At 45.5% G+C, this 27,225-nt stretch overlaps 1 protein-coding gene across 1 annotated transcript; it reads left to right on the top strand.

Annotated features, from left to right (window-relative positions):
- Positions 1-26,687, top strand: OAZ2 (ornithine decarboxylase antizyme 2). The gene is given in 6 exon segments (XM_075006495.1): positions 1-124; positions 7,689-7,764; positions 7,766-7,837; positions 20,567-20,742; positions 23,197-23,282; positions 25,031-26,687. Coding segments are annotated over 6 exon segments (564 nt in total). The 5' UTR covers positions 1-104; the 3' UTR covers positions 25,165-26,687.
- The last annotated feature ends 538 nt before the right edge of the window (positions 26,688-27,225 follow it).

Below are 27,225 nucleotides of genomic sequence, written 5' to 3'. Positions count from 1 at the left end.
GGAGGGGGAGGAGCTGGCGTGTGCGGCCTGTGCGCGGAGCGGGCCCGGACAGCGCGAGCCCCCAGCAGCCCGGCAGCAGCAGGAGCCGCGCGGAGCCGCCCACCATGATAAACACGCAGGACAGGTACGGGCCGCGGGTGGGGGGGGGAGTTCGGCCTGTGAGGCCGGGCCGGGATCCGGGGGCGGGGGACAACCGGAGCCCGCCAGCCGGGCCCCTTGGCGGCGAGCCGCTGCCCGCGGTTGCGATGAGCCTCCCTCAGGCCGCTGCGGGGGAGGGGCTTGTGAGCGGCGCGGCGAGAGCCTGTCGAACGGGAGCGTCCGCACGCGACAGCCCCGTGTCGAAATAAGGGCAGGGAGGGAGGGGCTGCCCCCCCCCCTCCCGCGGAGGCCAATTAAGCCCTAATTAAGGTGCCAAATTGCCGCTGCTTTGCTCTGTGGCACCGGGGAGCCCCTTGCAATTGAAGGGGGGGGGTGGTTTCTAGCAAAAGTCGTTTGGTTTGGTGGCTTTATTGTTGTGAGTTAAATCCCCCGTTGTCCCAGCTTAATAAGCTTTGCCGTGTGGCTGCGAGGGTGGGGCGGTGGGTTGGTTTCCCCCCCCCCGCAAGAAACACCCCCCCCACACACACACCCAGTGTAAACAAGCCCTAATTTGCATCTTGGGAGAGGGAGCCGACTGCAGCTCTGGCTCCTGTTTTTTGGGAAAATCGAGTGAGAGAGTCGGGCAGCTGGACATGCCAGTGGAAAAGGGTGTAATAAAGCCGCCTGCAGTCTGCGTATTCTGCCCCGGCGGGGCCTGAATAAGTGCTGCTAAACGTAAAGTGTAGTGAAACCACAAGGACTTTGTATATGAGACTGCTCATTGTGGAGGTTTGGGGAAAAGCCCTCAAGACCTTTAAGTGTTACATAAACAATACTGTAATTCCAGCCAGGGACCTAGGAATCGGGTCAGCTGTTTGTGGGGGGAGGGATGGGGAGTGATCTTCCCTTACTTCACTAGAATTAGGTGTGAACTGTCTGTCCGGTTTTTGAGTGCCCATGAAGTTAGTCTTTTATTTTCAGTCTGGTCAGTGCCATCAGAAACATACTGTTGCTGTACACAGGTTTTTAAAGGCTTGTTACTTAACGTTTCACTTTCCTTTTAAACTTAACTCTAAAAATCTAATAGATAAATGTATACATATATACTTGTTATCTGGCCTGAAGGTATAACTCAGTTCAACGGATCATTTTAAACACAAACAAAAAAACCTACCTCTAGAAAGATTTATAGGGCCCTATTTTTTAAAGTCATGCCATGCAATTTAACTGCATATGTTTGTGTGCCAGGCTAATGTGCCCGTGCATGTCAAGTTTTTTGTGTATGCCTTGTTGGTCCCAGGATGTTAGAGACAAGATGGGTGAAGTAATAGGATTTATTGGACTAACTTCTGTTGGTGAGAGAGAGGAGAGCTCTTTGTAAACTCCAAATCCTTTGTGTCTCTCCAGAAAAAGTAGATCACATAAGACCTGACCTCACCTCATTTGTGTGTCTTAACGTTTTTGTGTGCTTGTTAGCATGTCTCACCTTGAAACTCTAAGCTGGTCCAGGCCTTACAGAACTAAGATGATGTCCTTCACTAATTTTATTATGAGAGCTAGTGATTAGAGATGTAACTTAATGTGTGTGCTACCTAGATACAGGTATTTACTAATGTGAAACTGATAGCGGTAAACTGAAAACCAAAATGAGGCATCCACTATTGAACTCTTTCCCTCAGTTTTTCCGGTTCTTTAAAAACTGATCTTTTGTTATCTAAATGTCTCCTTATGAAAGTGTACCCAGTGGTATTCTTTTGTATCTTGAGACTTGAGCCTCTGTATTTCTTGTTAAATACCAGTTATCTTAAAATGCTTTTGTGATATTGTCTGTCTTGAGGTAGGCATTGTGGGTACCCAGAGGGGGGATGGCTGTTTCCTGGGAGCAGCCTGTGTGTTAGAGAGTGCAAGAAAGAGGTGATTAAACCTTTCACTAATGGCGATTGCTTATGTTAACATGGGAAGACGAGAGGCTTCTCAAAAGGCATTAACGTGCCACAGGAGCAGTTTTAGTTCTGGCTCACACAGTGTGTACAGTGAGTTGACTGTCATATGACTCGCCTGTAGCAAGTAATAAGAGACCAAAAAGCGTTAAGCTGTTGGTAGTCTTAAGCAGAGCGCTGATGTTATAAAACAAAACTTTTACAAAACGGAATCAGGGCTGCTTCAGAGTAGGATAGTCTCTGTCTTCTACAAATTTGGAGTAAACAAGCTTATTTTATGCATAAATCATGCCTGCATGTTAGGTGACAGTACGTGGAGAATATATACATTTGAACTGGGGGTTGTAGTGGGATGATGCAATTAACTTCTACAGTTAAGATATATGGCCTACTGCATGCCCCGAGAAAAGACTAGCAACTTTTTGTTTGTTTTGCATTCTAAACTAGATATGGAATGGTTATGGAATCTTCTCAAGGTTTTCATTCATTTTCTGCCATGCTGTGGCCGGTCCTGTTTGTTTTCACGTATCAAGATAATATAAAGCAGATGATCTAGGAGTCATCTTTTTAGCTGGCAATTCTTACCGACTTAATTAAATTTTACTCATTAGATGGTGAGTAAAACTTGAAAGAGCAATTCTTAGCTTCTGACCAAGCTCCTAAGGAGAAGTAATTTTCAAGCAGTAGGTATAGAACTCTGTGTGGACACATTTTGGTTCCACATTCAATCTGGAACCAGAGTCTGCAGAAATTCACAGGTTTTCAGGGTTCCAGATACAAAATTTGGATCCGCTCCAAATGTGATCTGCGGATATTCGCACATTTGTACTACTCTATCTTGTGAATAAAGATTGATCCAGTGTGTCAGCTGACAAAAGCCCATAATCTGTAGTGGTGCCTTTGCCCGGCTACATCAAGTGTAGTACAGTAAACTCTTTCATAACTGTCTTTCTACCACCCGGAAGTGTCAGATAACTGGCATTTTAACCATAAGTTAATTTTAGTTACATTCTCCATGGGTATAGTATAGTGAAAGTAAATGCAAATAAATACAGCAAATTCAGTATAAGTTTACAGTGTATAATGCTACTGTTAGTAAATAAAGCACTCTGCATACATTTTTGTTTCTTAATATATAATCTTGTTTTTCTTTAGTATTATACATTGCTAGGTGTACCTCTCTGTTATCCTTCCAGCATATTGAATATCCAGAAACCTCCTAGTCTTGGGGCTCCCAGATCTGAAAAGTATACCCTAGTTTCTTTTTCAGTAAGGATATTTTATTACTTGGATCTACTCAGTTTGACAGCTATTTCTTAAAGTATCAGAATTGTGCAGACAATGAGAGATGAGAGCGTGTTTGACTTACTTGCTGGAGGATGTGTTTGGAGAGAGATTCTGTGAACGTGTTACTCTTTTTCGTATTATTTAAAGAGACAAATGAGGCACTTCATAAACTGGCTTGTTATGCTAGTCCATTACTCAAACCTGTCATCTTTTTAGGAGTGTGTTCAGAAGAGCGGGGTGGGATAGCTCAGTGGTTTGAATATTGGCTTGCTACACCCAGGGTTGAGAGCTCTATCTTTGAGAGGGCCATTTAGGGATCTGAAGCAAATAGATTTAAAAAAAAAAATCTGTCAGGGATGGTGATAGGTCCTGCTGAGAGTGCCAGGGGCTGGACTTGATGACCTGTAAGGGCTCCTTCCAGTTCCATGAGATATTCATGTCTCCATATTTTTAATATAGTTGTTGTTGTTATACATCTCCATGGTAAATTTTAGCATAGTGCTGTGGCAGTTGAAATGGAATCTGTGATTTGGCACATGTGCACATCAAATGGAAAAGGTTCCTTTTCAGGTTCCACGTGGTTCTAGCTAATTACATGGATTTCAAGAGCCAGACAGATGAGCCTGGATTAGAAAGCAACCTAGGCACTTCTGGTGCAATGTAGCCATAGGCCACTGTGCAATTGCCCCAGTCTGAGATCAAGAGCTGATGAGCTATCCAATCCAAATGCTGTCAGTTGTCCAAGCCAAAGAAGTTTGAGGAAGATTGGTAGCCAAAATACTATTCAGACAGCATTTTAGACTATCTAAAGGTTGAATTAGCAGGATAAAATGATGCCCACTGCACACTTGAAGATCTCATGTGAAATATGAGCTTTGACACGAAGTTTATCTTAAAAGCTAGGAAGTATATTACATATGCTTTTTAGACAATCTAGTGTCTCTCTTAGCTAAGTCTTGGCATTAAAAAAACACCTGTATGTTGGCGCTAAAGGAGTGCAGTTCTTTACAAAGGCAGAGCCGGCACCAGGAGAAGGAGAGGCAGAAGCAATAGACAAGAAGGTAGTCATTATGGTGTTCACTAAATGTGAGAGGTTTACAAAGCCTATCACAATTGTTTTTATAAATGCTGGGAACAAGACTGAATGTTTCTCAGATAGTTTGAGGCAAAGACTTGTATACCATTCCTTCCAAGGGTGCCATTTGTACAGATTTGAGAGAGTGCTTTTTAATATGCTCCTTCTGCACCTACTTCCCCCTACCAGGAGAGCTGAGTTGCCCTATTGAACTGTATCTCATGCTATGCAGACACAACCAGCGTAGCCAGCTTTTGGGTCCTAGCTAGACTGGTTTGGGTCTCTTTCCAGGGGCATAAATAGAGGGGGGGTGGAGAATGGGGGTGTTGCCTAAATGTGCAGTCCAAGAAAACAGAGCCATCGAAAAGGTCTAATAATCTCTTATGTAAGTGCTGTGGATGATCATGAAGAGTTTGGCATAGCATAGAGGATTCCTAGTACGCTTTAAGGGTTAGCAAGTGTAACTGTCCTTTGTGTAATGAATTCCACACTTACCAAGGGAAGTGAAATTAGGGCGTGTTTCTTGTGAGGTCCTTTGGGTGAAAATGGTTTTCATCATCATATCACTTCATTACTCAGCTACTTGAAGCAAGGGTTTGACTTGAAGGGGGAGTTATCAGCATTGTTCCGTTGTGAGGAGGAGAGAATGACATCTGCCAACAACATGGTTTGCGGAAGGGAATGGGCAAAGCATTTTGTCATGCAGCTCTGCTTCTAGAGAGGTGAGAAGATCCATTGTTCAGAGATGCGGATGATGAGAGAGACCTAGGTTAATACACAGCGCAAGTGAGCATATGCGTAGAGAAGTCTGCCGTGGGACACTGCTTTGTACCTTTCAAACAAGAGTTAATTTCTGCCCCTCCAGAAGAGTGCCAAAGCTTGTTATACGTTAGAACATTTGGAATGGTGAAGGGGAAGACTATTTAATGTCAGTTGTGAAGTTGCCTTCACAAGTTAAAATTTACCTCTTGCAAAGTTTCATCCATCAGCTCTTCCTCCCCTTCTTCCACTCCCTTACGCAAACAGACTTCTTTTGGATAGTCCTAAGGTACAGGATCATTCAGGTCTCTGTCCTTGCAAACTCAAATGATTCTTGCGTAGCACAGAGGGGAAAAAATCTGGAAAACATTACTTTGCAACTAAATTAAGCTGTACAAAAGGTGTGGGAGGATCTACTGCAATCTCAAGATTTTTGATGAACATGCTGCTTTATGTGTTTATATATTTAGCTTGTTATGTCACCTACTGGACTGTGTGTCTGAGCTACTCAAAACACCCATTGTTTTCAGTGGAACTATGTAGGTGGTATTGCTAACCTCATGCTGGGGTTTTGCATAACAGGAATCCTGAAGAATCTGCTTCTTTGCATGGCTTTTTCAGGTTTTGTTAGTGTAGTGTTAAGCTATGTCCAAGAAAAAGGCACTACAGTAAACTTTCATATCCAGCTGCACTGGGACCAGGAGGTTGCTGGATATTCAAATATTCTGGATAATCGAGAGGTATACCTAGCAATGCATAAGACTGAAGAAAAACAAGATGAGATATTAAGAAACAAACAAAAATGTATGTGGAGTTCTTTATTTACCACTAGTAGTATTGTATACTATAAACTTATACTATGTTTGCTGTATTTATTTGTGTTTACTTTCACTGTATTGTACTTATGGAAAACATAATTAAAATTTACTTATGGTTAAAATTCCAGTCGTTTGTGGGTTCCGGGTGACAGAGTGCTGGATATGAAAGAGTTTACTGCATTACATTGCCAGTGGAAGAAATAATGCTCCATAAGTAAACTCTTGCCCTCATTGACTGGCTAGAAGTCTTGGAATATCTGGTAAAGTATGAAAGAGACTTGGGCTATGTGTACATTACAGCTTTTGTCAATGTAACTTCTGTTGCTTGGGGGGTGTGAACAAATCGCCCTTCCACGCGATAAAAGTCACTGTGACATAGGTGCTCGTGTGGGCAACATTATGCTGGCAGTTGAGTTTCTTCTTTGATATAGCTACTGCTGCTTCCGGGGTTGGGGGGAAAGAAGCAGAGTAGTTAAGTGGCTGGGAAAGCTCTCTTCCATTGGCTTTGTCTCTGTTTTTAAACTTTGAGACCATGCAACACCAGATGATATATTTTTTTCTAGAAAAAAATTGTTGCCATACTGGGGGCGTGGAACCAAACAAAAACCCAAACAATATATACAGTAAAACCAAAATGAGGTAATTTAGTTGGGTATCATGTCAATGAAGAAGTAACAGTGTATCAGTTTTTAATAACAGAAAATATAGGCCATCAGTGTATGATATCAAAACATTGTCAGGCGCTCGTGGCACAGCTGCAAGTTGTTCACAGAACACCAGTGTTCTGTGGAACGTGGCTTCAGAAACACTGGCTTAGGCCTGGTCTACATGTGCAGTGGTGCTGCTGCAGCATGTCTGATGAAGATGCGCTGTGCCAGTGGGAAGAAAGCTTTTCATTAGCATAATAAACCCATCTCCACAAACATTAGTGGCTGAGTTAACAAGAGAGACTCTCCCACCAATACAAGGCTGTTCACACCAGAATTTACACTAGTGCAACACGTGGCTGGGTGGTTGGTTTATTCACACTCGAGAGATGTAAGTTGTGCCGACATAAGGTGTAGTGTGGACATAGACGTAGAGGAGCTGGCTCAAGTTTACAGCATAAACCATAAGAGAAACTTTCTTACCCCAAGTCACAAGCATTTAAACTCTTGAGCTTGCCCCACAAGAAATCAACAACAGGGAAGGCACCAAGGGCACATGGGAAACTTGGTCCGTGTCCTTTAGCCTGACATTGGTTCTCATGTGATGCTTCATTTAACTATGAAACTGTCAGCACCTTAAACATTTTATAGTACACCTAGTGTTTTGAGAGCTCATACTCTTATTCTTCCCCTTTTTAAAATGTGAAATGTAAACCTCCTCCTTCTCGATTCTGTCTATTTGAAGGTGTTTATAGAAAACCTGATCTCATCTGGTCTTTCCTTTCCAGCCATCTGTTACTGGCAATCTTCCAAATCTCCCTTATTGGTGGGAGGTTGCTCAGCACGATCCCAACTATTCATACAAAGCTCCTCCCCCATTTCAAATAACACTGCAGTTTTTCTGGCAAAACAGAGCTCCGCTATCTTGGATTTACACCTCCAAGTACGAGAAACATGGAATTCATCACTGACATTCCATCAGGGGTCTCTGAGGTGACCGTTCTGGAATCGTTCTTAGTGGTTCAGCTGTCAAGGCTCCGAAACATTTGCTAATGTAACCTGGTGCTGTTTTTCTCTTTTGCAGTAGTGTTTTACCTTTGAGTACCAGTCCCCAGCTACAGTGCTCCAGGCACATCGTTCCAGGGCCTCTGTGGTGCTCCTGATGCCCCTCACCCACTGTCGAAGATCCCCGGTGGGCGAGGGAGTGGCAGGGATCCTTCTCTGATATATAAGGTGAGCTGGATTTGTTATCTGCAGAACTAATTGCTTGTTATAACTGCGAGCTCTGGGTTCTTCTGTGCGCTTAGATATGTTACTGGTTTGTTATAAGCAAAGCTCAGATTAGCTGAGTTGCGGGAGGGCTCTGCCTTAAGACTTCTCGGGGCTACCCCACTTCTGAGTTAATCAAAGGGGTAGTGTTTAGTCCCTTCTCCCTATGCAGCCACGAGCAGGACATGAAGGTTGGCAGGTATCACTGCCTTGTGGCAGGGGAGCTGGGGCACCACAAGGGGATGGTCTGCAAAGAGAATGGAAAGCTCTCCTGCCTGATCAGGCGCCCAGTGCTATCGCTTTCCTGGGAGGAGCTTGCCCTCCTGCCCCGCCCAAACAGTGCTTCCCTGAAGGGTCTCAGATTCTGACACTTTTCTCTAGAGAAGCTCCTTCATCCCATCAGAAGGCAAGAAGTGCTGCTCAGCTGCTTGGCAGAGGTCAGCTTAGGGCCGCTGTATTCTGTCTAAACCATTCCTCCTTTGGCCATGGGCTGGGAGGAGAGATAACGAGGGGTGGGCAGAATTAGGCAAGGCAAGAAGGGGGAAAGAATAGGGAATAAGAACTGCCGCAACAGGAGATGAAGGGGATGAAAATCTAGCTCTGCCCGCCCCCTACCCATGCCTTTCCCAGTGTGTAGTTCTTAGAAGGGGAAGTCAGTGGGAGGGGAAACCCACAGGTAGGGTTTAGTGGGGCAGGGGAGCTAGGAGCAGTCGGGTGGGTAAAGAGTCTGAGGAAGTCAAGGGCAGTAGGTGAGGTCAAAAGGCTGATTGGGTGCGAATGGTGGTAGCAGATAGATGGGATACTACAGGGGTGGGGGGAGAATTATGAGTGGGAGAAAACGGGACTCCAGGCCGACAGTAACAGGTGTGATGGTGGAATATAAGGGATTGGACAGGGAGGTCAGTGTAGGGTGGGGAAGGGCAGTTGGAGTTCGAGGCAGCGCCAAAGCAGGGGAAGGGAGGACAAGGGTAGAGGGGGGGAAAGGTGGTTTTGTGCAGCTGAACTTGGCTTGGCAGTGCAGAGGATCCCAGCACAGGGACGGACGAATGAATACCACAGCATCTTGCTTGTCATTCAGCTCTATTTATGAATAGCTACCCTCCGTCTTTCCCCTATAATTTAAGCACTGCCTGTAAGATAACGAAAATAGGCAACTAAGGTAAGACCCTTAAACTAAAGTGACTTAGGTAGAAATGCTGTTCTTTGTTTAAAGAAAAAAACACCAATTGCTAATTTAGAAACAAAGGAGTTTCCAGGTTAGTCGTCTTTGAGTAATTAACTCACCACTCGTATTCCCTAAGCCCTGGGTTCCTGCTGGTACATGAGAGTCTGGTGTGTAAGCAGATGACATAACTATCTCAACATCTTCCAAGTTATAGGAAGTAGGGACCAAAAGATCAAATACTAAACTGAAATGACTGCCAATCTTCCAGGTGAGGCAGAAAGCTAGGAATGCTGTGTCCTGGAAGTTGCTGATTATAGTCATGTGGAAGCATAGGGTTGCTTCCCTGCTGTCAAACCCTACCCTAGGTATTGTTTAAAATGTTCTTAGGAGAACGCATAAGCCTCTGTAGCTGAATCTTTTTGTTTTAGGGCAAACTTGGAACCATTAGTGATTACTTTGAAGAACTCATGGAGGATGGATTAGGAAAACTAGAAGAGGATGCACATAGCACCTGCTTTAAAAATGAGAATAGGGGACCTGGGGATTAATAAATCAGTTATCCTAACTTGAGTACCTGCAAAGATACTGTAACAACTTATTGAACAGTTTGGTTTAGGGGATAGTTCTCATAAGTGAGCGAAGGAAACGTGGTCTACCAGATCTGCATTTGCTAACATGTGCTTCTTGAAATCCTTTTTCTTTATTTTATTGTTCTCCCTCTACCATTCCTTAGAACGGGAGTGCAAACTGGAGAGAAGCATGAAATTTTATAAGGAGGGGTTGCAGCGTCATGGGGTTTCCCTTTCTCCACAGCCTCCATTTCCTTCCCTGCAGCCACTCTACTCCTGTTATGCTGATTTCTGTGGAGAGCTGCCTCCTGGCTTCCCCCCACCCTAGGCAGCAGCTCGCTTGGGTGCCTCTCCTGGGAGGAGGGATGTGGCCTATCTGCAGGAGAGCAGCTTGATTAATGGCCCTCCTGCAGGGAAGTGAGCTGCAGCTGAGTGTTCAGGGGAACTCCATCAACCTTCCCACTGCACACAGCCAGCCCCACATCTCGCAATAGGCTCTGCTTGTAGCTACCAGCAGGAGAGGCTGAGGGACAATATTGTTAGAGAACCAGGAGGGCTTCACACTCTGTACAGTCTAGACAGCTTGGCTCCCAGGCCAGACTGGATCAGCACTTGCAAGCTACTCAGTCCCTGCTGCCACTAGGCAGGGCCAGCAGGAAAAGTTATGTCCCCCTTCAGCAGCATGCTAAGATCTCCCAAGCACTGGCTCTGGGCTCAAGCTCCACCAGCCGTTTGCTTAACAAATGCTAATTCTGTTTTACAAGTCATGTTCAGACTTAGTTCCTTGAGGCACCCGGGGCTGAGCTTGCTTCGAAGCTTCTGAGAGTTTGATATATAGAGAGAGGCATCTATTTTCTTTAAAATTTCATGGCTGCTGAGAATCTCTTACGGGGAGAAGCAGTGTAAGTTACAAAACCAACCTAATTGCTATCGACCTCTTTTTGTTTAGTGCCAGGGTCAAAGAAATGATCCCATATGTCTTGGGGGGGCGGGGGGATGGGGGACTTCTAACCCTTAGAGCAGTTTGGGGGAAAAACTGCTCCAAGGGTTAAGATTTTTTTTTTTTTCCCCCACACATCCAAGCGATTAAAAAAAGGAACACTTTAATGTGTTTTGTTGGTCTTTCTTCCTGGAATGAACAAAAAATAGAAGCCAAGTCTTTTAAAAGAGAAGGTGGAATTCAGACAGCTAACTTACCTGCTGCCGCCGCCGCCTCCACCACCACCATTGCCGAGGGACTGCAGCACATCACTTCCAGGAGACTACCACTCACTGTCAGTGGTGTCCTGGGGGGGTCTCCTAATTCCAGGGACAAAAAGTGGGGCCTGATGTGAGAAGTTTGCTGACCCCTGCCTTAGAATCGTGGCTGCTGTAATTTCATGATCACATTTCATCCAAGCTGCCTGCCACTTTCAGATTCTCCATTAGTTCCTCACTATCGTTAAAAAACAAATCAGGTACAGCCCCTCCCAGCAGCTTACTCCACTCTCTGAAATAAACAGTCTCCAATACATTCTAAGACTTCCTTGGATAATCTGTGCCTGCTGCTGTTTTCCCATCGGAAGTCGCCTATCAACACCAAGTCCTGTGCTTTGGATGGTTTCCTTAGCCCTAAAAAAGAGTCCTGTCCACCTCTTCTTCCTGGTTAGGTGGCCTGTAGTAGGACCTTACCATGAATCAGCCTTGTTTTTTACCCCTTTTATGGTTACCCAGAGACTCTCAACAAGTCTGTTTCCATCTCAGCCTCAGTCCAAGTGTATTCATTTGTAATATCTATGGCAGTGCCTCCTCCTTTTTTCTCCTGCCTGTCTACTTAAGGTAGGTGCACAGCTGGTTGGAAAGACCATAATCAGATTAATTGTCAGTGGTTTGCTGTCAAATTTGGAGACAATCTGGTGAGATCCCACAGGGGGTAGTCCTGGATCTGGTATTAGTCAGTTCATTCTAAGCACACTCCCCTCTTCATTACCCAAATTATTAAAGTCTGCAAACGACACCAAGCTGAGCAGGGTTATGTGCACTCTGGAGGACAGGATTAGAATTCAAAAAGACCCCAACAAATTGGAGATGTGGCCTGAAATCAGAAGCTGTAAAATCAGTAAAGACAAGTACAAAGCACTAAACAAAAAATCAACTGCCCAGCTATGAATTGGGGAATAACAGACTAGGTGGTGGTACTTCTGAAAAGGATGTGGACGTTAGTGGATCACAGATGAGTCAGTGATGTGTGAGGCACTTGCAAAGATGGCTAATAACCATTCCCTGGTGTGTGTCTGTGTGAAATGCAAGAGAGAATTGGCCCACCGTACTCGGCACTGGTGGTGAGATAAATCTGTGATATGCCCACATCTTTAATACTGCCTATAAATGAGGCCACCTCAGATCAAAAAGGATATTGCTACTGGAAAAGGTTCAGAAAAGGACAGCAAAAATTATTAGGGGTTTGGAACAGGTGCCATATGAAAAGAAATTAAAAAAACTGGAACTTTTCCTCTTAGAAAAGAGGAGATTAAAGTGGGGTGGGGAATACAATAGAGTCCATAAAATCATGACGGGTATGGAGAAAGTGAGTAAGGAAAGGTTATTTACTTGTTCCCATAACATTAGAATTAGACGTCACCAAATGAAATTAATAGGTGGCAGGTTTAGGGTGATAAAAGGCTTAGAAATCATGACCTAGGAGAATTGAAAAAACTGGGCATGTTCAGCCTTTAGAGAAGGTGGGGGCTGATCAGTCTTTAGGTGATGGGTTGTTATAAAGAGGTGTTTAAACAATTGCTCTTCCTGCTCCTTTAAGGTAGGACTGGAAGTAATGCATTTAATCTGTAGCAAGTGTGATTTTTAGGTTAGATACAGGACAGGGTGTCCAACCTTTTTTCGTCAGGGGCCACATGGCAATTTGTTTTACATGTTCCGGGGACTGAACACAAAATAACCTCAAACCGCCCCTGTCCCCAGGCTTAAGTCCGTCACAGCCCCAAACTGTTGCCCCTGCAACCCCCACACTTAAACCCCTCACAGGCCCAAACAGCCCACTCCACTCCCAGACTTCACCCCTCGCAGCCCCAAACCCAGATTAATTTACCTTACACAGGAGCTCCAGGTTCTGCTATCCCCCCCGCTGCACCTTCGCCAGGCCTCCGTCTCCTCCTTAGCAAAGCTATGCGGCTCCCCACAAGCCTTCATCTTCCCTCCCCCGTATGCAGCATATGTGGGTCTCTACTCTGCCCCAGTGAAGTAATGGGACTCAATTTAATTGGTTTAATGGCCATATCCCTCCTGCCACCCATTAAACCAATTAAATTCCCTTTTCAGTGCAGCAGGGCAGGAAGCCAGAGGAGTGAGCGAGCGGCGACAGTGGCAAGAGCCACAAATGGCTCCTTTAAAGGGCCACATGAGGTTCAGAACCGCACAGCCAGCTTTCAAAATGGTGTCTCTGCCAGCTCTGTGGGCTGGATTCTGGCCCGCAGGCCATGTGTTGCACACCCCTGTACTAGGCAGCGCTTTCAAATCATAAATGGAGTTAAGTGCTTTTAACAGGCTTCCAAGTGCGATTGTGGAATCATCATCATTGTCAGTTTCTAAGATTAGATACAAGCCTGTTGGTCCAGTTTACATAATACCTCCCCCGTACATGGGGCTGGACTTGATGTCTTCTCAGGCCCCCTCCACGCAGTAGGTTTCCAATTCTGAGAAGTAAGCAAGCTCGTCTGTGTCGTAAGTTTCAGTTTGTGCCTTCAGTCCTACGTTTTCCCTTCCGTTTTCAGCCAGTGAGAATTGGCGCTTTTCCTAGTAAATCAATAGCATGCTCCTTAATTCCACAGGGTGATCTTTGAGTGAAAAAATGTTTCTCCTTTGTGGGATAATTTGCCCCAAGACTGCTTCCATCAGTTCGATTTGCAAATGTTTGATTTGTGCTTTATACCAGACTGGTGGGGTAACTGTGTGCTCTTTAAGAAACATCCTCTTTGATCATTAGTAGGGTAGGAGGGGGTAGGAAGTAAGGCCTGTAGCTTCAGGCACAAAAATATCCTGCTGGAGTCTTTGAGAGTATAAGCTGCTTCATTCATTTTATCTGACCTATTTTGGTGGTGACTTCCTTTAAATTGAGCAGAGTGTACTTCTTAGCGTTTTCTTGTGTTCTGACTGGAGGAATGGTTTGTGGTTAAACATTGTGCTGTGCTATAAAGGTCATCTTTGGTACTTGGTATAGCCTTTGATCCTTCAGAGAGGGCAACATTAATACCTGCTAGATTATTAATACGGTAGTATGAATGATTCCTCAGGGCCATGTCTGTCGCAGCTCCCTTTAAATAGTTGACATAAGAGCAGTCGTTGCAATCAGTTTGGAGAGAAGAAGAGAAGAATGGGGTATCAGGAGTGGACTTTGGAGGAATCAGTGAGTATCTGCTAGAACGTGACGTGTGACATAGAAAACAGTGGGTAGGAAATAATCTGCCTTGGTTTCTTGTGTTTTCCACTGGCAAAATCACTTGGAATGAAGCCCCTCTGGAAGATGCCACCTTTGAAAAACATAATGTGGGTAGCCGGAGGCATGCCTTTTGGTATTTCAAATTTCTCTGGCCTTCTGCAGCAGGGGTGTCAGCATTAATTGCTTTGTAAGAATGCAGCGTCCCCAATGTACCTGTATTAAGTTTAATTCCTTGGATGCTGTTGGCAAAATATCTGTGTAGTCTCTGCTCCTGTAGGTTGTCACAGTCTCACAGTTGAAAGCAAATACTTAGTTTCTTCCAGTGTGGCACTTTGGTGCACAGTATCTGTAAATGAAACTTATGACTATGGACAGAAGTTAAAGTTCCTGAGAATCTGCCTGTTTGCCCACCCTGCTTTGAGACTGTAATATTAAGCACGTGATACGTATATCCAACAGTATTATAAATTACAGCTTGAGCTGCCTGTTTATTGCCATTTTTATTGTGGGAGATTTAAAAGATTCAGCCTTTTAATCAAGAGGGCTTTACCGCATAACTCAAAGTCAGCCGCCAGCTGGTATTGTATTGCTCACAGAGACTTTGCTGAAGTACGTGCTCTGGGAGGGTGAACTTGGCAGGAGATTGCAGGTGTTGTATGTGCCAAGAGGAAACTGCACACGTGGGTTCTCAAGTAATTTGGCTCTGGTAGACCTAACATCCTTTCTCCTCAATAAACTGTCAGTACGCATGGCCCTTCCTGCTGTTCCTCCTGGATTAAGAAATCTAACCAGATTAGATGTCTTGTGCGCAGTAAATACGGACTAAAATGGAAATTTGTCCTTGAACCTCGAATTCCTTAAGGGATCTAGTTCAAGATGGGTAACTGAGGTAAAGGTTTTGTCTATTTTTTTTTAAAAGGTTGTTGCTCTCTTGACACTTACGTGCAAACTAGTGTTAGAGCAGAATCCTGCTGAACTGATCTGAAACCAAACATCAGTGGCGTAAATAGAAGTTCGCTTTGAGCAGATTCCAGAAGACTCCTGATCTGCCTCCCCTTCCTGGAAACTGACTGATTTCTTCCTGGCTCCATGTAGTTTTTGAGCTGTGGAGAGAGTGATTTAATTGTATTTTAATATATGTTGATAAAGAAACAGCCGCCTGAGGGGGGCCTTATTAAAAAACTTAATTCCCAGACAGTTAGGGAAACAGGCCCCTGGTTAATTCATGTAACTAATACTACATGATTGGAATAAACTGGGCCAGGTTATGACAGTTGCATATGGGGGCTGGGGGTGTTTTACCGGAAAGGAAATCCTCAGACCTGCATAACTACTCCCAGCAGACAGACAGGCCTGACGGCGATAGGAGCTTTTCCCCTGCCGTGTAACTCTGCCGTCCTTTCTGTGTAGGTGCATGTATAGGCTTCCCTTTTCAATCTGTCCCACCAGCCTATTCGTTTCTCCCTCACTGGCCCTAATTTTTTGCCTTTGGAAACATTCTGTGTCCTCTTATTTTCTTCAGGCAGAACAGTGGGAACAGGAAGAGATCTTCCTGAAACCAGGGCTCATTTTGCATCCCAGAAACGAGCCCTGTGAAAGTAACGTCTGATTGGCTAAAGTGCTTAGAACCCAACAGTTTTAACAGTGGTTTTTAGAAAAGACACTTGTGTAGTTCAGGACAGTCCAGGGGCTAAAGCCTTGTACTACTGACTCCACAACAGCTGTTACCCCAGTAATTTTGGAAAGATTGATTGTTTCAATCAAGTTACAGTAAATGCAGTGAATGTGCAAGCTCCCTGAGGGTTATTCACTAGCATTTGCCTCACAAGAAAAGTCTTATAAATAAATGTCAACCCATCTTTCAGCCTTGCAATTCTGATCTGTGCATTTGGAACAGATGGCAACTTCCTGTGATCAAGGTGGCAAACCCAAAACACACACTCATTAAATGTGAGTGGCTGCCTGGTTCAGCTCTGTGTGCTATAATCAAATGCAGGCGCCTAAGTTTTAATAGAATTGAACACCAGTGATCTGATCGTAATAGAATCCTAGAACAACAGAGCTGGAAGAGACCTAAAAAAGCCATCAAGTCCAGCCCCCCTGCCCTACGCAGGACCAAACCCATCAGATCAGTCCAGCCAGGGCTTTGTCAAGGCAAGACTTAAACACCTCCAGGGATGGAGACTCCACTACTTCCCTGGGTAGACCATTTCAATGCTTCACCACCCTCCTAGTGAAAAAGTTTTTCCTAATGTTCAACTTGGACCTTCCCAACCGCAACTTGAGACCATTGTTCTGTGTTCTGCCATCTGTGACCACTGTGAGCAGCCTCTTTGCAACCTCCCTTCAGTAAGTTGAAGGCTGTTATCAAGTCCCCCCTCAGTCTTCTCTTCTGCAGACTAAACAGTCCCAATTCTCTCAACCTTTCTCCATAAGTCATATGCTCCAGCCCCCTATTTATTTCAGTCGCCCTCCGCTGGAACCTCTCCAGCGTATCCACATCCTTCCTCTAATTGAGGGCCCAGAACTGAACATAGTACTCCACATGCACCCTCACCAAAGCCGAATAAAGAAGAACAATCGCTTCTCTGGATCTACTGGCAACGCTCCTCTTGATGCAACCTAATATGCCATTAGCCTTCTCAGCTACAACGGCACACTGTTGACTCATGTCCAGCTTCTCGTTCACTACAACTCCTAGGTCTTTCTCTGCAGAACTACTACCGAGCCGGTCAAACTGCAGCCTGTAACAGTGCTTGGGATTCTTCCGGCCCAAGTGGAGGACTCTGCACTTGCCCTTTTTGAACCTCATCAGATTTCTTGCAGCCCAGTCTTCCAATTTGTCTAAGTCACTCTGGACCCTGTCCCTACCCTCCAGCATATCTACCTCTCCCCCTAGCTTAGTGTCATCAGCAAACTTGCTGAGGGTGCAATCCAACCCCTCATCCAGGTCATTGATAAATACGTTGAACAGAACAGGACCCAGAACCGAACCTTGGGGCACTCCACTAGAAACGGACTGCCATCCCAACATCGAGCCATTGATTACTACGCCCTGGGCCTGACCTTCTAGCCAGCTTTCTATCCATCTTACCATCCATTTATCTAATCCACATTCCTTTAACTCGCCGACAAGAATATTGTGGGAGACCGTATCAAAAGCTTTGCTAAAGTCGAGATAAATCACATCCATTGATTTCCCCCCCATCCACAAAGCCAGTTATCACATTGTGGAAACTAATCAGATTGGTCAGGCATGACTTGCCCTTCATGAATCCATGCTGACTATTCCTGATCACTTTCCCCTCCTCCAAGTGCCTCAAAGTGACTTCCTTGAGGAGCCCATCCATGACTTTTTCCAGGGACTGATGTAAGACTGACCGGTCTGTAGTTCCCTGGATCATCCTTCTTCCCTTTTTTAAAGATGGGCACGATATTTGCCTTTTTCCAATCATCCGCGATCTCTCCCGATCTCCACGACTTTTCAAAGGTAACGGCCAAGGGCTCGTCAACGACATACGCCAACTCCCTCAGAACCCTCGGATGAATTAGGTCCAGGCCTATGGATTTATGTATGTTTAGCTTTTTTAGATAGCTCCCAACCTGTTCTTTCTCCGCCAACGGCTGTCCACCTTCATCCCACAATGCATCACTTATCGCGTTAGTCTGGGAGCTGTCCTTGTCCGTGAACACAGAGGCAAAGAAAGCATTAAGTGCTTCAGCTTTCCCTACATCGTCAGTTGGTTGCCTCCCTCATCCAGTAGGGGCCCTACGCCCTCTCTGATCACTCTCTTCTTGCTGACATACCTGTAGAAACTTTTTTTTGTTATCCTTCACGTTCCTCGCAAGTCGCAATTCCAGTTGTGCTTTCGCCTTCCTGATAACTGCCCTACATTCTTGAGCTATACATTTATATCCCTCCCTAGACATCTGTCCCAGTTTCCACTTTTTGTAAGCTCCCTTTTTGTAACTAAGTTTTCCAAGGATTTCCCCAGTAAGCCAGTCTGGTCTCCTACCATATTTACTTCTCTTGCTGCACGTTGGGACGGTTTTTTTCTGCACCTTCCTAGGGCTTCTTTAAAATACTGCCAGTTTTCCTGGACTCGTTTTCCCTTCATGGTAGCATCCCGGGGATTCTGCCCATCAGGTTCCTGAAGGAGTCAAAGTCTGCTTTTCTGAAGTCCAAGGTTTGTAATTTGCTGTTCTCTTTCCTTCCTTTGGTCAGAATCCTGAAGTCTCCCATCTCATGACCACTGCTTCCCAGGTTGTCGCCCACCTCTACCTTCCCTACTAGTTCCTCCCTGTTTGTAAGCAGCAGGTCGAGCTGCGCACAACCTCTGGTCAGGTCTTTCAGCACTTGTACCAAGAAGTGATCCCCAACATTCTCCAGAAACTTCCTGGACTGCTTGTGTACCGTTGTATTGGTCTTCCAACAGACGTCAGGGTAATTAAAAGTCTCCCATGATAACGAGAGCCTGCAATCCGGAAACCTCTCTGTTGTCCAGAAAGAGCCTCATCATCCTGATTTGGCGGCCTGTAGCAGACACCAACCACCAGATCTCCAGTGCTGCAATGGAATACCATGGAAGCAAACTAGTTCAGATACAAACCTGAGGCAGACACTGTAGTCAAAAGCTCAGTGCAGTTGAGTTATGTCTGTTGTATCAACCTTACTGTATTGCTTAGGCTTTGGCCGTTGTTTGAAACTGTGCTAGCAGGACACCCAGACAGTGGCTAACACAGCCACGCAAAGAATGCAGGGCGGTGTCCTGGCAGTTGTTAAAACTATGCTGTTTGACTACTGAGGACAGCACTTCCCAAATACTGTCACTGTGGCTGTATGTAGCCACGAGGGGCTGCTCTTGTCTCCATAGCCTTCTGGGCAGCGATGGGGCAGGTGGGCAAAGCAGCAGCCCTGCTGCAGGCAGTGGCTGGTCCCACGAGGAGAGAGAAGCTGGAGGAGCCAGCAGCCAGTAAGTTCCCTCCCTTTGCAGGTTTGGTGGAGTTGGGCTTCAGCACTGGGATGGCAGGCTCTGACCCATGGGGCTATAAGCTCTGTCTCCAGAGCCTGTTCCAAAGGCATGAGGCTTTGAGCTTAATTCCCTGGCTGTGTGGTGGCAGGCCTGGGTCCTCAGCTCCCTCCCACTCCCACCCCATACCATCTCTGGCCCCTGCTGCCTGTGTACCCACCTCCCCGTCCACAGCCTAATTTGCCCCTGGACTTGCTGGGGCTGTGTAAGTCTGCTGTGAAGAGTCATAATAACAAACAAGGGTCTGCAACTGAAATAGCGAGAGAAGCCATCTTTTCAAATTCAGTTACAAAATCAATACTTCAAGAGCAGCAGTGCATAGGAATACGAGACAGTCCTTAATGTCAAACCATAATTTTTGTAACCCCTCTGTTAAGAACAGCTTGCACACAATTATTTGTAACTTCTAGAAGGTTGTTACCCCCATCTCCAGGCTTTACCCGCTTCAGCCCCCAAATCCACCCTCCTGTTGCCAAGCTTTACCCCCCATCATCCAAAACCACCCCCGCACTCCCAGGCTTAACCCCTGTCAGCCCCACACCAGGCCCCGCCCCCAGGGTTTACCTGCTCAAGATGACTGCCTCCCCTGCTGCTCCTGGCTGCTGCCTGGGTGTTTATTTTAAAGGCTGTTTGAAGGGTAGTGACTGATTTCAGCTGGGAGAAGCTGAAAGCCTGGGTTTCAGGGCAGACACCCTGCAGTGCCCCGAGGCAGGAGGGAGTCACTGTGCCAGGTGCAAACCCTGGGCTCAACACAACTGCCACAAGCTGTGCAGTCCAGCCCCACTTGCGCTGGGCTGAGCGTGGCGGGAGGTTCAAGCAGCCCTTTACATTGGACAGCAGCTCCCGTGTGATTAGGGACGGAGCCCTCTCATCCTCCCTCAGTCGGCCGGCAGCTGCTTGGCCTCCTCTTCCTCTTTTCTAATGCGGCTCTGGCAAGGCAGGCTTGGCAGCCCTTCCCCAGCATGCAGGCAGCTGCTGGCTTCCTCTCCCAGAGCTCCCTGCCACCTCTGATGCCACTTGCAGTGGCAGGGAGCCCCACTTGGATACAGAGAATTCTTAAATGGTCTAGGTGGCTAGTACTCTTGGGTGGCCTGCCACATGGGGACTAGCACGTCAGGCCTTTACTTCTAAGAGTTAAGGGGAGCAGAGGAGTAGGAGGAGGAAAGCCTGCCTGGAGAGAATGTGGAGCCAAACAGTTCTAGTACTGTGTTCTTTACCTACAGCAATTTGTAAGATGGAAGCAAGACATATTCAGTCAGCTCTAAAGGAGCATTTCTATTTCAAATGATTATAAATGTTAATTTAAAATTGCACCAACCCATTGTCAAATCACACAGAGGCTTTAACTGAGCTAAATCATGGTGGTATTCACGTTACCCAGTGTTAAAGGACATTACAATAACTCAATTTATTTTATTAGCTTGGACTGTATTTCACTCTTCCTTTTTCTTTTTTTTTCTTTCCTTCCCCGCCCATCTCCCCAATGAAAACCTGAAGGACGAGAAGCTCACTGTTAACCAAGATGTCCCAGTGCATGAAGAGAAGCCTCACGTCGTCCACTTCCAGTACAAGGTTACGGAAGTGAAGATTTCCTCCTGGGATGCAGTGCTTTCCAATCAAAGCCTTTTTGTGGAAACCCCTGATGGCTTATTAGCTGACGGGAGTAAAGAAGGGTAAGAGCCTGAAGATGTTGCATGGCACACACAGGGTTAAGCCAATGTGAGACTGGGAATTGTGTTGGCAAGATAAAGGGAGAAGGAGTTTATGCTGTACTGCTACTCTGACTTGGCAAATACTCCATTATTCTGCTCCAGGGTTGGTAACCAAAATAGCAAGAAGAGCAATTTTTTTCCAATTCGGTAAAATATTCAGTAATTGAAGAGTCACAACACATGTGAATACAAGACAATCCGTAATAAATGACCTCAATCCGTGCTTTTTGTAACCTGTTTTAAGAACCACGCCCACACAGTGGTTTGTCACGCGATACATATTTACTGCTGGATGTTCACAAACTCTTTACATATTCTGTCTCCTCACACTTTGTGTGTGTTTGTACCACTGTCTTCCTGACGTTCACTCCTCAGTCTTTGCTCTGGATGATGCTAAGGGGAGTAATCCAGCGTTTCGAGACCACACATCGTTTGCTATTTATATATGAGTTGTTCATTTTGGGGCTTTTAGAGGTTCACCATTGATTGAGAATAATCAGGTGTGTTTTTCTTTTTACTTTGCAACTATAGCATTGGGAGCCACAGAAGTCCTAAAAGAGCTGCATGCAGCTCCAGAGCCCCAGGTTGCAGGCCCCTGTTCTACACCAAAGCAGCTTTCTTGTTTTTGTAGTTTGGTGTGTATTCTTTTCCTCTGGGGATCAAGAGATTCGCCTTTCTCCTTTTTAGCGTAACAATTCGAATAGTAGAAAGGGTCAGTGTCACTATTTGGTACATGGAATTTCCCATTATAGGTCAGGCAAGTAGTAATCTTGATCTGGAAACCTGCCTCAAGCAGATAGCAGTGGACTAGAGCTTTTGTGGGAAGGGCTTATCTTGCCAAATGTTTGGCATTTAACCAATTGGACAGTTTTTGGGAATGAGCATTTTTGTTTCCCTGCAGATTGTGTCCCACGCATAATTTACCTTTTATCATCAGTTTGTGTTAGCTTGCTCTCAGTGGAGCTGGCTGTTCTCCTGTAGCCCCCAAAATCTTTAACGTTTCTCTGAATCCTGAGATCCTATAACTTTGTGTTGAAGTGGACAAGAGATAATTATAGGCATCATGTCATAGCCCAAAGAAACTTACTAGGGAGATGCTGATATGTTGCCTTTCTCCTGTGTAGTCGTCTTCATTATTTGTCTTTTATCTCATTTGTTTTGTCCCAAATGTAAACGTACGCACCTTGACAAATTTGAGCCAACTAGTGCGCAGTGTTCACCTACACTGCTTCAGTGCTGCATAAAGGAAGTCAAGAAAAACCTTGGTATCTTCTGTAATACATGAATATCCCAACTCTCCCAAGCCCACAGGCGCAGATCTTCTTGCAAGGGTGTTGTCTGCCCAAGTCCTCACAATTATTTTTAGTTGGGTACAATAGCCTAGGAGGTTTATAAGTAAACTAGATCGTTATATTAACATAAGCCCCTCCAAGTTAATCCCCATAGCGGTTTTCCAGTCTTGCTTGCTGCTGTTTAATTAGATCTTGAAATTCCTATTTGTAACTGTTCCAGGGGTATGACATTGCTAGTCTTAGGTCAGTGACTAACGGATGAGTGCAGCCTGAACTGAGCAGTGAGGTGGTGGTACTAGATTGGTGCAATTTGTATTACTAGTAAGTAGAAAACATTGGAGAGAGGTTCTGCCATCATTCTAGGATGGCACTGATGGAAAAACTGTGTTCTGTGTATAAAAAATGTGAGACACCCTCTGAACAAGATGCAAAAATTCTCGTGGCCTCAGAGGCCACTTCTTCACCACCTTCCATTCCTTTCCCATCCCTTTGTGTGTGAGAAACTTTGCTCCCTGGATCAATAGCAGCCATGAATTAGTGCTTCTGACATACGGAGCTCTTTCTTACCAAACGTTCTCTGCCAGAGTAAACTAAAAGCATGTTTGAACCTTGGTGATTTTTGGCATGGCTGTGCCAGCAAACCCTCGTAGCACAGATGCAGTCTACACCGACCAAGAGATTTTCCTCTGGGTGTAGAAACACCAGTTCCATGAATGAAGCTAGTCGTCCTCTTCCACTGACATAGCTGTGTCTTGCGAGGTCGGAGAGGGTTGTTGGCATAGCTGTTGTCAGTTGGGGGTTTAACTGGTGGTTCACACCCCTGCCTGAGTTGGCTTTGCTGATCTAACTTTTCAGCATAGACTTATTTATTATCTTGTGTTTAACTGTAGTGCCAGGTGCAGTAAAACAATAGAAAGACAGGCCATGCCTCAGCTGAGCTTCCTTGTAGGATTTCTTCCTTCTCTGATGTCCAAAGTATATAAATTCCCAGGCATCAGCGCAGAAGCCTCTTGTTTCCTTCCGAACACCTAAGCAGTTCATCCTCCTAAGTCAGGCTGACAGTGCTCAGCCGCTCCCTAGGGACTGGTAGCTTGGAGTGACTTTTTCCTCTTCTCCCCAACAGGTTGCTTGCGCTGTTGGAATTTGCCGAAGAGAAAATGAAAGTGAGCTACGTCTTTATTTGCTTCAGAAAAAGCCGAGAAGACAGAGGTGAGAACTTCAACCTCAGTGGCTTTTTCAGCCTTCAGAATAGAGTGAAGCTGCTGCTCCGCAAAGTCCTCTGTCATCTGTAGGGTTTCACCAGGCCACTTCCGCCGAGAGGCAGTTTCCTGTTGCGATCTCTGCACAGCAAGCGCAGTCAGAGCTCTTGTAAATTACTTGCCCCATAGGACATTTTCTGTTAGTTTGCTTGAATGCCGTTATTGCTTGTGAAACCAAAAGATTTAGATGGCTGGCTCTGTCCTTAGTAACTCTCACATTAGTAGGAAAGATTCTCTGTGACTGGCTGTCCATAGTAACTTTCGCATCTGTAGGAACTGAGCTCTGACTGCCATGCAAAAAAGTGTCCTTCCCCTGCTACCTCATGAGCGAAATAGGATCACTTTAATCAAGAATCACTAAATGTTTCCTCCTGATAAGAAATGAAACCGCCAGGTGCATGTGATTTAGAGGGGTGGCTGGCCTACCCCACAGGAGATCTAAAGCTTTCTTAGAGGGGGTTGTGCTTGCTCTACCATGAGTTGGTCCCGTGCGTTATCCCTGAGTGGATTTTTAACCAGCAGATCTCGCAGCACCTCTGTTCTCTTCCAGACATGTGGATAATCTTATCCTGTCGATAGGTGTGTATGCCTTAAGGGGGAAATGCTAGTATCTGATGTGATCAGGAGCAAGGAAACCTGAGTGAATTTATAGAAAAGCAAAAGGTTATGACTGAGCAAGTATTAAATATGTAACACACGAGTGTCTAGTAATCAGACTGCCTTGGGATGGTAGGAATGATGAATAGCTACAACAAAATTCTTCTTTCAGTTCTAATTTTAATTCTCAGCTTTTCAAAAAGGATTATTCTGTGTTTTTGTGCATCTCTGGTTTATCTTCCGATTAGGAGGAGCCCCTCCTTTGCGCTAAACGTAGGGAAGTATTTTTAAAAATAGGCTAGCTGAACAGTGTCCTTCTGGAAATGAGGCGTTTTTGTTCTCATAAATAGAAAGCTGGCAGCACACTTGAGTTACCCGCTGTGAAAGCCAGTAATAGCTGGTTTCTGGGAGACGTGCACAAAGGCAACTAAAAATATTTTACCTTGCAGTGAAATTTCCTACCCAATCCTGATGCAACTGTCAGTGTTCAAACTTTCTTCCTCATGTGATTTCGTGTGCTCTGAAGAGCACGTTCCAGTTGCTGAACTCTTCAGTATGCAGAACAAATATGCCTCAATGATTCTTTTCTAAAATCCTTTGTGACCGTGTCAGTTGTTACTAGGATGCTAGTGAAGGAGTACTTGTATCCACACTGGGGTGCCTCCAACAGATGACAAGGCTTAGTAACCAGTGTATCCTGTTACTTGCCTTTGTCCATAGCTTGTCAGAGGTTGGTTTGTGGGCTGACCCCATTCTTCATGAGTTGTATCAGGATCCTGGCCTTGCTCCTGGCACTGTACATACACAAGGAGGTCTAGTCATAGGAGAGGAGGAAGGAGGAAGATGGAGATGCAGCATAAAGAACAGACAAGATAAAGGTGAAGGACAGTAGACGTGGGGGAAGGACAAGGTTAACCATGAATCTTGGATTTCATAGGTCAGCCCCTCCTCCAAATTCCTTTTTTTAGTTGCCTGTGCAGCATGAAAATGTGGAGTTAGCCTGTGCGCATGTAGGTTCCCCACCTCAGCTAACAAGGCAGCTGATTCCTGCGATTAACAGTCTTTCTTCTCTCTCTCCTCCCTCCACCCACTCGCTGGTAGCTGCACTTCTGAAGACATTCAGTTTCTTGGGCTTTGAGCTTGTGAGGCCTGGCCACCCCTGCGTTCCATCACGGCCCGGCGTGATGTTCATGGTGTACACTCTGGATCAGAACTCTTCCTCTGATGAAGACTAGCCCCTGGGAAGTACATCAGCATGGCCTGAAGATGATTTTGAGGGGAGAAGGGGTTAAATCCCCTTCCATGCAGAAAGGGAAAACAAGATTCTCTTGGACTGAAACTGTATTTCTCATTGTTAGATTGGCTTGTATATCCTCAGAGTTGACTTTTCATTGAAATGTGTTACATAGAGAACTATATATATATATATACACACACACACACACGCACACAGAGGTAATCTCCAAACAGTAAATGGAAGATGTTTATGAACTGGCATAGAAGCTCTTTAAATGCAGCCGTGTGGTATATTTGTTAGCCTAGCAGCTCCTCGTGCTTGGGCTGTGATTGGAAGCCTAGCGTGCCGAGGGGAACACAGTGGCTGAAGCATTATCAATTTCTTGACTTTTTAAATCAGTGTTGCTTTTTTTCCAGATCACCTGATGTGTGGCGCACACTCATTTTAAAGACTTGTCTATTTTTATGTTCACTCAGACTCTTAAATGTGAGGCATGTTTTGAGTGTGGACACATAGAAGGGGAGTTAACTCGTAATGACACTAAGTTTAAAATCGTACACGTTTCCGCACTGGGTAGCCTGGGCTGTATGCTGCCTACCCTTCTATTTAAGAAGCTTCTGGCTCTGCTAGCATTGGTGTAAGCAGTGTCCTTCTGTTCAAGGGCACCATTTGTCTCAGCCAGTGGCAGAGCTGCAGTGGTACTCTCCTTAAATTGAGTGAAATGAGCCTTGGGGCACCGCCTCAGATTCAGGTGAGCTCTTTGGCCGTTGGCGCGGTAGCTGTGTGGGGCAGCCTGGCATCCTTAGGAAAGGGATGAGCTATCCTGAACGGGGCCACTGGCTTTGAAGTCCCTAGTGGGACTGGTAAGAAGGGGTAAGCTTTTTTTAAACTGATCACTTCCTTCATGATCCTCCTCCTCTCAAAGCAGATGTCAGCACCTCTGTTAGCGGTTCCAAAGAGACCCTTGCTGCTGGCACAGGAAATGTATCAAACACCAAAGGGAGCGGAATGTAGCACAGCAGGGCCAGGATGGGGCAGGGGACTCCACCTGTACTGCTGTCCTCTTCCCCGATGACTTCTGCAATTCTCCCCACCTGTCAGTGTCGGGGGGGGGGGGGGGAGGAGGAGGTAGAAGGTTTGGAGCGGAGGCGAGTGGAAGAGGATGAACTGCTGGCTGTAGTGTGTGTGTGTGTGTCTCTCTCTCTCTCCCCCTTCCCCTCCCACTCCCTCCACCATTTCTGTTGTTGGAGTTAAGCTCTTGTATGGGTACCATTTGGTTTTTATCTGACTGGCTGTCTTTGAATGCTACATGAGAAATATATATTTATAATCCTCCAGTGGGGATGCATTGTGAGCTTCCCTGCTGACCTGGCTGCCTTATCCATTGTCCTTGTGTGCTTTGTTTATGTGGAGGATGTTTGAAAGCTGAAGCCATTCCATTGACTTTCATAATCACTGTTTGTTTTCCAAGGGGGTTGGGTCCCGTGTTGTTCGTGTGTGAATAAATGGTTTTAAAGTTGATGTCTGTCTCCCTCCTTCACCCTCCCTTACCCCTGCCCCCAAGATGGAAGCATTTGGATGTCTAAAGCCCCCGTAGCATGGTGTGGATTGAGTGAGTTTTGGTATTGACAAGGGATCAACTATAATTCTACATTTCTCATTCATGTAGGCAGGCTATCCCAGGGCTAAGCTGCGTGTAAGACAAGAAAGGCATTTAACCATCTTCTAATCCATACTTTTAAAGTTTAGTATGTAGTGGAATTCCATGCTGCATTAATTCACACCTGACAGTACATTTGTTTTGCAGAGTTCAAGTAATGAGGAGATTGCAGATTCTCTCCAAACCTCAAGTCTCTTCTGTTAAAAGTCTGTTAAGCATATAGCGTAAGATGTGGCAGCTTTTTAAACCTTGTTTTCTCTACTTAAATGTTTTTTGTTAGATCTTGAGGATAAAGTTGCTTTGTGTACGTGGAGGATATTTGAAAGCTGAAGCCATTCACAGACTTTCATAGTCATGTTTTCTGGAGGTGGGGTTGGTTCACATGTTAATGTGTGAATA

Source organism: Carettochelys insculpta, chromosome 12 (assembly GCF_033958435.1).
Source record: "Carettochelys insculpta isolate YL-2023 chromosome 12, ASM3395843v1, whole genome shotgun sequence".
In the NCBI taxonomy this organism is placed as follows: Eukaryota; Metazoa; Chordata; order Testudines; family Carettochelyidae; genus Carettochelys; species Carettochelys insculpta.
The sequence above is the reverse complement of the archived record's forward strand: the minus strand, read 5'-3'. Positions and strand labels throughout refer to the sequence as shown.